This window comes from Pteronotus mesoamericanus, unplaced genomic scaffold (assembly GCF_021234165.1).
Source record: "Pteronotus mesoamericanus isolate MK-2021 breed Mesoamerican mustached bat unplaced genomic scaffold, CSHL_Meso_final scaffold_45, whole genome shotgun sequence".
Lineage (NCBI taxonomy): Eukaryota > Metazoa > Chordata > Mammalia > Chiroptera > Mormoopidae > Pteronotus > Pteronotus mesoamericanus.
The window spans coordinates 3,573,148-3,583,323 of NW_026555317.1; the positions used below are offsets into that span (position 1 = coordinate 3,573,148).

Below are 10,176 nucleotides of genomic sequence, written 5' to 3' on the forward strand. Positions count from 1 at the left end.
AAACATATACTTTAAATAGACAAACTATATGGTATATGAATTATATCTCAACAAATCTGTTAGAATTATTAACTAGTTATAAATCTAGGATCACATTTTATTTGAACTTACTAAGACCTTAAGTGGTATCCAGTAAATTCTGGAACCAGATTCTGGTGACATGCTGGAAAAATGAAGAATAAAAGACTGAGATTTAGAACAGCTGGCAGAAAAGATCAGGAAGGTCTGTGACCGGGCACGGTAGCTCTCCTTTCAGGGTGGCGAGAACAAAGGCAAAACTATAAAACACACTGGCTTGAAGTTGATCAGACATCTTTATTCTGGCCCATACCATTCATTAAGCAATCTACACAAATTATTCCCTTTTTCTCTGTCTCAAGCAGCAGCAGCTGCATTGAGGCCAGAAGTGGAAGACACAGCAGCAGAAGATCTTGTAGAGAAAAACTAACAGGCGAGATCTCTGTTAATTCCAGCTTAGTTGAAGTTAGAACAGGAAAACTATATGTGTGACATTCCAAGGACTCTTCTTCAAAGCTGAGGCCTGCAGAGGGCTAGCTGAAGGATGCAGGTGAAGGCTCACAAAAGCGCCCAGCTCAGCAATCAATCCAAAGTACCTAAAAAGACAAAGAGCAATGTATAAAGCAAGGTGCCTCAAGAGTTGGATGAGTGTAACAAACTGGGCAAGGTTAAAATGAGCTGCTTTGGTGCTGGCAGTTCTCTAAGACCAAAAAACTTGTTTTGAAAGATATCTGTCCAAAAGGTCCTTGGGGGAAAAACATGTCAGCACAGAGAGCAGGCAGTTGGGAATCAGGCATACTGGTCTGGAGAGTTAGAAACAAAGGTGGGAAAAAGCCCAAGAAGTTGTGTTAATGAGCATTTGTGGACACCACACAAGAGAAGAGTGATACAAAATACATGAGGTAAGCTCTCTAAGCAAAGAGTTGATGATCGTTTAAGAAAGTTTCAGTTCAAGATGGGACACTGAGCCCATAAGTTTGCATGCCCTGTCATCCAACGTTCTATTCAAAAAGAAAAAAGGCTTAAAAAAACATATAAATCTTCAACAAAGAATGGGGAAGGGGGGCATCGGCAGTTAAGAGATTTCAACGAAAAGCTGAGTAACAGAAATCTGATTTTAGTATGTTAATATATTTATTAAGAAGAAAAATGAGCCCAGAATGAACAAAGGAGCTGCTGCAGTAGAGGTGGGAGCCCGCCTGAGTAGAAGACCCACGCAGAGGCTGCAGACTCACGCCAGGAATGATGGAAAGACAGAAACAGCTGGCCCCATCTCTCCACAACCCTCCCTGAAGGCAGCACTACCAGAAAACAAGGATTTAAGCCTACCTTGGCAGGAAAACATGAGGGCTCTCTTCTAAAGAACTAAAGGAATTATATGGAGAAGTAGAGCCACTTTTGAAAATGCTAGTTCTCCACATAAAGCTTTCTGCATTCTGGCCTTTTGGGGACCCCACCGTAACATCTAGTCCCACTCCTGATCACACTAAAATAGAACCACCAGGCAAAACAGTTTCCAACAACCACCTTATTCCCTCATTTTTAAATACAATTAAAATTACCAGGCATTTGAAGAAATCCTATATAGTGAGAGACCAAAATTTACTTTTTTAAAAAAGTGAGAATGTAAATTCCTGCTGAGACCAACTGAAAAAAGTGATTAAACTATTTAAAAAAAAAATCTTTTAGGCATTGAAGCGGCATCAAGAAAAGGCAGATCCAAAGTCCAGAAAAAGCAAGAACAAAGTAAACCTAGCCTTTAAAGCTGTTTTTGCCCTAAAGGTATCTTTCAATCCAACAGATCAATCCAAGAAACAACTATGATTCTGGCAGGCTCAGCTAACGAAGAATCAAATCCCAGAGTCTCCCAAGTGGGAAGGCCTGGTAATCTGTCCTCCATCCCCCTTTTTTTAAAGCTGAAGCAAATATATGGGTAATTTTGTTTATCTTTGACTGTATAACATAGCAACGATAATGCCTTATGTGAACTGACAAAGACAAACAATGAAACAAAAATAAATGACAATAACATATGTGTGGCAGAAGAGAGACTTAAAAGTAGAGTTCATAGATTCTAAGATCCAATTTTGCTGAGGGGAAAAGTACTACTAACATTAGGCTTTGATAAATTCAGGATGCATGAAGTAACTAATGGAGTAACAACTAAAAGAATAGAACGAATGAACTAAAACAACTAACTTCCAGAACAGAACTTCCAAAGGAAAAGAACTAGAACTAACTTCCAAAGCAAGAGGAAAAAATGGAATAAACAACTATTCTTTAAAAAAAGGGGCAACAGCCCTGGCTGGTGTAGCTCAGTGGACTGAGTGCCAGCCTACAAACCAAAGGGTCCTGGTTCAATTCCCAGGCAGGGCACATGCCTGGGTGGTGGGCCAGGTCCCCAGTAGGGAGCCCGCAAGAGGCAACCACACATTGATGTTTCTCTCCCTCCCTTTCTCCTTCCCTTCCTCCCTGTCTAAAAATAAATAAATAAAATCTTTAAAAAAAAAAAAAAAGGCAGGGCAGAGTAATTGAAGAGAAAAAATAAAACACAGGCAAGGCAAACAGCACAAAATGAGATAGATTTAAACCCATACATACCACTAAGTACATCAAATATAAATTATCTGTGTGTATGCTAGTTAAAGACTGTTAGTCTGAATTTTAAAAAATAATCCAATTATATACTATTTGCAAAGATATGGAAATGTAAAAATAAAATATATATATATATACCATGCAAATAATTTTAAAAAAGCTGGTACACTTTTATAATATTAGAATAGACTTTAGGACAAAAAGCACTACTAGAAATAACAATGATCAATTTATAAATACAAAAACTCAAATACTAAAAATATGTAACAATATTAAATCTATACCTAATCACATGGTCTCAGAATATATAAAGAAAAAACAGACCCAGAAATATAAGTAGAAATAGTCCACAATCATAGTACACTTTAACACACAACTCTCAAGAATTGATTAAATAAGCAGACAAGAGAAATTCTTTAGAAACACAAAATCGGAATTCTACAATAACGAAACTTGACGGTGCACCCAACTACATAATACACCTTTTCTTCAGGGACACGCAAAACATTCACAAAGTTGCCCATACACTGGGGTCATAACTCAAGTTTCAAATATTCCAAAGGACAGAAATAATAGAGTACATTTTTTTTTAAAACAATGCAATTATCATTAACAAAAAGGATAACTATAAAATTCTCATGCTTTTTTGGAAATTAAGAAATATTCATTTAAGTGATGCACAGACCCAAAAAATCAAGTTAAGAAACATTCAGCCCTAAAAAAGGAGAGTGAAAAAGAAAAAAAGAATTTCAGCCCTGGCTGGTGTGGCTCAGTGGATTGAGTGACAGCCTGTGGACTACATGGTTGCTGGTTCGATTCCCAGTCAGGGCACATGCCTGGGTTGCGGGCCAGGTCCCTGGCTAGGAGCCTAAAAGAGGCAACCAATTGATGTTTCTCTCTCACATCAATGTTTCTCTCCCTCTCTTTCGCCCTCCTTTCCCCTCTCTCTAAAAATAAAGTAAAACCTTCAAAATTTAAAAAAAAAAATTTAAACCAAATGATAATAAAAATATCAATTAAAACATGAGATACAGCCAAAGCAGAAAGTAGTGGGAAATTTATAGCTTAAAATATATACAGTATCGAAAAAGCCTGAAAATTAACAAACTAAAAATCTATCTCAGGAAAAGAGTAGGAAATTAAACTCCAAAAAAGTGAGAGAAGTTGGAAAAGAGTAGGAAACTAAACTCCAAAAAAGTAAGAGAAGTTGGAAAAGAGTAGGAAACTAAACTCCAAAAAAGTAAGAGAAGAAATAATAAAGAGCAGAAACGAATAAAATATAAAGCAGAATTATGTGTCAGTCAACAGAGCTAAAGGTTGGTTCTTTGAAAAGGCTGAGAAAATTGATAATTCTCTAGTGAAAGTGATCAAAGGAAAAAGCGAAAAAGTTCTGATAACACAAAGAATAAAAAAAGGGATGTCAATAAATACCTTATATTCATTACAAAGATAATAAAAGTATACTGTGAAGAATTCTATGCCAATAAATTTGAAAATTTAGATATACAAATTCCTAGAAAAACTGTAACTCCTTACAGGGGGGAGGTGTCTCACAATAAATAAAGAGGAACAGAATAGTTTTAAAACCATTCTAAAAATTGAATCAATAATCAAAAATCTTCCCACAAAGAATATTCCAGGCTCAGATGGCTTCCTTGGTGAATTTCACCAGTCAAAGAAGAAATCATTCTAAGTTTACAATAAGTTTTCCAGAGAACATTAAAAAAAGGGTATATTCTCCATCTAATTTGAATGAGGCCCACATATAGTATAAAAAAATACCAATCTCCCTCATAAACATGATGCAACATTTGCATTCTGAGAATTCTCTCTTACACACACACACCCCTCCCCCCCCCGCACAGTAAGCCTAATTACTAGGAAAACACTAAAAGCTTACTCTTTGACATCAAGATGCTTGCTACCACTACTTCCACTCAGCACTAGTGGAGATTCTAGCCAGTGCACTATGGCAAAAAAAACTTTAAAACATAAGAATTAAAAAGAACTTTACAAAAATGTCATTATTGGCGGATAGTACTGTTTGATTAAGGAAATACAAAAGAATAATTATATAATCATTAGAATTGAAAAATATATCATGTTCATGGCCTGGAAGATTCACTATTGTAAAGATATCATTTCTCCACCTATCTATATATAGACTCAATGCCAATCATATCAATATCCCTTTTTGTGAAATTTGACACGCAGATTCTAAAATGTACATGAAAATACAAAGAATCAAAAACACTTAAAGAACAAGGTGGAAAGATTTGCTCTCTTGGATAAAACTACTATAATTGAGACAGTGTGGTTCTGACATGGGGATAGAAAAACAGATCAACAGGAGAGAACAAAAAGCCCAGAAACAGCCTTGATTTATAACCAAGGTAGAAATGTGAGAAAATGATATGGTCAACCGGATATTCAGAAATAAATAAATAAATAAATAAATTAGACCCCTACCTCAATCCAATAAATAAAAAGTCAACTCTAGTTTTATGAAAGACAAACTATAAATATTTTAGCATATTAAGAGAATGTCTTCATAACCTTGGGTTAGGGAAAAATTTGTTATTCAAAGACGACATAAATAGCATTATCTATACAGAGTGAAAAGGAAAATCATAAACCAGAAAAATATATTTGTCTCTCATATACTGAATAAGATTCTATTCAGAATATATAGGTATTATTATAAATCAATAATAAAAAAGGCAAAATATCCAAAAGAAAAATAGGACAAATACCCACAAAAAAATGGACATGCCTATGAAAAGATGCACAACATCACTTGCAATGAGGGAAATGCAAATTAAAACCACAATGCAATTTTCACTTATATTACTACCAGATTGACGAAACAAAAACACTGATAATACCAAGTGTTGGCAAGAATGAGGAGCAATGAGAATTATCATATATTACTGGTATAAATGTGAATCAGGTATACAGGAAGCTCTGCAGTACCTACAAAAGCGAGATGCACATATCCTACATCCCAGCAATTTTATACATATACATATACATACCCCCCCCAAAGAAAAACATACAAGAATTTTCATAGCAAATTGTTCATAATAGCACAATATCCAAATAAAGACATGAAAATGGTTATGTTGTAGTATTGTCATATTGTGGCATGCCACACACCAAAGAAGATGAACAAACTAGATATAAGCACAATCACAAAGAGGAATCCCATAAGTGAATTAACCTAAAGAAAACAACTATATTTATGGATGTAAGCTTATGTAATAAAATTATAAAGAAAATCAAAGAAGTAATTACCAAAAAGTCAAGATACAGTTATGTCAGGACAGGTCATGTGAAGACATAAAATAAAGAAGGAACACATAATGGAGCTTCTGGGGCTAACAATATTCTACCTCTTGGCCTAGTTGTTGGTTACAATGCTGTTCATCTTATTATTTATTGACTTTACATTTGTTTGTGTTATATTTCATAAGGGAAGACTTACAAAAGAATATACACATATAAACTTATTTGCATAAAATATCCAGAAGATTATAAGCCTCATAAGAGTTGCCTGCAGGAAGAGGAACCTGTATGAGGTATTAAGGGACAGAAAAGATAAGAGGAAGACTGTTCACTGGACTATTTTCCAACTTCTACACTCAATTTACAGATACAACATGGAAGATTTAATTCTGATAAGATGATATAAATCTTATCCACCTCAAAAATGTGAAAGAATAAGTATAGATGACACAAAGCAAGAGCTAGAAGTGGGCTAAAAACAGGAAAAGAAAAGACAAGTGCAATAATAGTCACACCTTACAAAAGGGAGAAAAGAAACATGTTGAAAGTCGGGTATAATGAAAAACAAGACATTTTACTGTGTTATATAAACTGTAAAAATAATGATACAACTACCAAAAGACAGGAAGGAGGGAAGGAATTTATGCTAAATCTTCATTTATCATAGCAGGAACTGATAATAACTGCAGTTGATAAATCAAGGAGGAAGCATATTACTTAGAAATATAAGTAAACACCTGAAAGCTAAAAACAAAAACAAAGGGTGAGAGCCAAGAGCTGCACTTCATTATATGACATTAAGTAACTATTTGATTTTTAACCATGGATATATATTACCTTGATTAAAAAAGAAATAATTTCCTAGTTAAAACATACACATCTAAAGACATAAGAACATTTGTTTTACCAGGTACTAAATAATACTAAATCCACAAGGGCCAAAATTCTGATCTATTAATTTAATACAGCACAGAGGATTCAATTACTAAGATTATTGGATTGGAACATGAAAATGAACACATTTACCACTCAATAAATGGCATTTATTAAAAATCCAAGCTAAGCACTATGCCATGGCAGAGGCTGGAATGGAAAACTGCGTAAGATCTCTCCACTTCTATTCCTGGCACGCTCAAATTAATTTACTATCCACAGAGCACTAGTGTTATGTCTTTAAAATACAAATCTGATCATATTACTCATCTCTGAAGAGCTGGTAATTAAAAATGAGCAGGTAAAGTAGGCTCCCAACATTTTTGATTGGTCAAAAGTTGCTTGCCTTAGGTAGGCAGCTAGCAAGTCATTTTTAAGAATAATGAGTAGACAGAGAGGCTTAAGAAAACTCTACAAATTAAGAAAATACTTGCTAGTCATGGGAAGCTGGTCATGGGAATTTATCTCTAAAGACATTTAAAAGAATATATCAAAAGGGCCAGGGGCTTAGACTGATATAAAGAGGCAAAACAAAGGTTTAAATATAATAAATCAAGAAAAGATTTCTGAAGGTAATGAGGCTTGAAGGAGGTAATGAGAATACCTTGGAATATGTGTAAGGAGGAGTAAACTGATCATATTTAGGAATTAAGTAGCAGAAATAGTTCTAAGAGAAGGTAGCTAAAATGAAGTATTGCAAATATTTCAATGACAAGATTTAGTTAGTGAACAAGTTAATCTAAAATTCCTAAGGATACAGGTAAACACAGAATCTCTGCAGCAAAATAATCACTTAACACAGACTGTTGAAGAAAAAGAAACAAGAAGTAACCCTTTAAATGTTGGCAATTGTTTCTGATTTCTAGCACTTTGAGGGAGAAAATTTATATCTAGGGGGAAAGCAAAGTAGGAATTAAACATTAGAATCCACCTAATTCCACTGAGGTCTTACTCTCCCATTTCTTTATGATTAGCAATTCTCAAGTAGAAGTTCTAATTCACCAAAGGAATTAGAATTTTTAAATCTCAGCAGATTTAGCAAGCAAGTTAATTTTTTCTATCTCAATAGGAAGTAGGGAGAAAGAATTATTCCTACACAAACAAGGAAGATACATGCATCCATTTTATACAAGGCTTCAAAGTCAGATCATTAGCATGGAAAAGACAGCTAGAAAGTTACCAACTGTTAGAAAACTTACCTTCTAGAAAAGCAAATTCATCCACAGCCTCTATTGCATTATCTGAAACACAAGGTAAAGGGACATCAGCCCCAAAAACACAACCCACACCTTGAAGGGGGCAAGAGATTTTACGCAAATTGGGAAATTTCTAAAATTTGCCCCTTTGCTATCTTGAGATTCATTTCTACTCCACCACCAAATCTTAACTATAAGCTCTCTCTCTCTACAATAGCAAGAAAAGCTGGGCAGTTACTGACTGTTCAGTGAAGGGAATCTCTGCTCTGAGCATCATCAGAGAAGAGTTTGGCAATGAAGCGGGGAAAGTGAGAAGACTATATACAAAAGCTTACATATCTATGATGGTTACCACCTATAAAGAAGAGCCAGAAATCAAATCCCCAGTTTCTAGAGGAAAAAGAAGTGTCAAGGCTGGTACAACATGGCAGAAAGCCTCAAGAGTCTAGTCAGCTTTTGCAACAGCTAGGCTCCCTTCACACTCTGCCCCAACATACCTCCAGGCACTCAAAGCACAGAGACTCTAAAGGTAGGGCTTTCTAACACCATGGCAGTGCAACGGAAAACATTATAGAGTGAGACCCTGTTGAACTAGGCAGCATTTTACAGTGATGTCTTCTCAACCAGCAAGAGGGAAAACTTCACCCAGCCTCCCATATCAGCCCCCAGTACCAGACACTGCAGTGACACTCTACCCAAATCTCTCCTCTGAAGGGTTTTCCTCTTTCCTTGTTGAGCACAGCAGTAGGCATCTTTTGCAATAGTCTCCACAAACAGTTCCTGTGAAGCAAACAGAAATGTACAGTAAGCCCTCACTTAATCTTCTGAGACTTTAGGTGACATACCGTATAACAAAACCAATTCCACCTTAGACTAAGTGATATAAACAACAGCTAAGCTCCTATGGCATCTCATCAACATTACACGGAAACAATGTTGAACAAAAACGAAGATTACAGGATCCGCTGTACTTAGGGGTAGTAGCACAATTTTTGTCAGTGCTCCTATTTGTGAGTAGGGGCAGGGGTGAAAGGGGGCTCAGATGCCTAGGGAGGTTCGAAGGGAAGCTATAGGTTGCCCTGGACTTCTACAGGTGTATTCCCCCTTCCTTCCCGCAGTAGGCCAGGACCTGTCCCTCCTCCCTCATTTGTAAATCCACACCACTCATTCACTTGAGACTCCTACAAGTTATCTGGTAGATACTGGAGATGCAAATTAAAGTCGTTGTCCACGCCCTCAGGATGAGGCAGGTATGCTGACAAACTACTACTACTGTACATACTTTTCCTGCCTTCCCTTTCAACACTCGCACCTCACAATCCGGTCCCAGACATTCTCATTTCCGGGTCTACAGCACACACCTCCCAGGCCCTCCTCTTCCTTCTCTTTCTCCACCCCCAACTCTGGCCCCCGCCACCGCTAAGTCCCACCCCTAGCCATGCTCTCCGCTCCCATCCTTGAGCCCCTGGCGCTCCCGGCGCACCGCGGCTCGTGCCAGAATGAAGATGGCTTCTTGTCCCGCAAGCGTCACGTCGGGGTCCGCCTTAACCAAGGCCTTCACTCGCGCCAGAGGCAACCTGGAAAGACGAGCCCCGGGCGCACTCGTCGGGGCTTGCGGCTGCGGGGCCGCTACCTCCCCACTCGACCCCTCCTCCTCGCGGGGAGTCCCGCTTCCAGCAGCCGCCGCCGCCGCCGCCATCCGGGCACCGAGCGTGCTGCGCGCGGCCGCCGACTGTGCACGCGCAAGCGGCGCCAGCCCCTTTCCCGCGCGCAGTAGAGGCCACGCCCTCTGAGGGCACGTGGCCCCGCCCCTCACGCAGCCCTACTCTCCTAGGAACCCTTAAGAGTGAGAGTGTTGATGAGTTGGAACCTCGGGAAGTTTGTGGCGGTTCATAGGTACGGCCGCACTTCACCGCCACTGGACTGTAGTGACCTCCTTTTCGGTTCCCGGTGACCACCGGTGCCGTCCGGCCTAGTTGAGCCAAGGCACCGCCCCATAGTTGGTGAATACGGTCTGGGACTTGCTAGTGCCGGGAGGAGCGCTCAGACCTGGAGAAACCCAGACCGGACCCGCAAGAATCTTGGTCAACTCAGATTGATACCGAAGGCTGCGCCGGAGAGCCCAGCGTGAGAAGAGGGTACCGAG

At 38.4% G+C, this 10,176-nt stretch overlaps 1 protein-coding gene across 1 annotated transcript; it reads right to left on the reverse strand.

The window, feature by feature from the left end:
- Positions 1 to 278: 278 nt before the first annotated feature.
- On the reverse strand, positions 279 to 9,761 carry POLE4 (DNA polymerase epsilon 4, accessory subunit). Its single transcript, XM_054593587.1, has 4 exons — positions 9,514 to 9,761; positions 8,726 to 8,810; positions 8,034 to 8,075; positions 279 to 614 (listed from the first exon to the last, which is right to left on the reverse strand). The coding sequence occupies exons 1-4, from the start codon at positions 9,727 to 9,729 to the stop codon at positions 601 to 603; spliced, it is 357 nt and encodes a 118-aa protein (XP_054449562.1). The 5' UTR covers positions 9,730 to 9,761; the 3' UTR covers positions 279 to 600.
- Between the last annotated feature and the right edge of the window lie 415 nt (positions 9,762 to 10,176).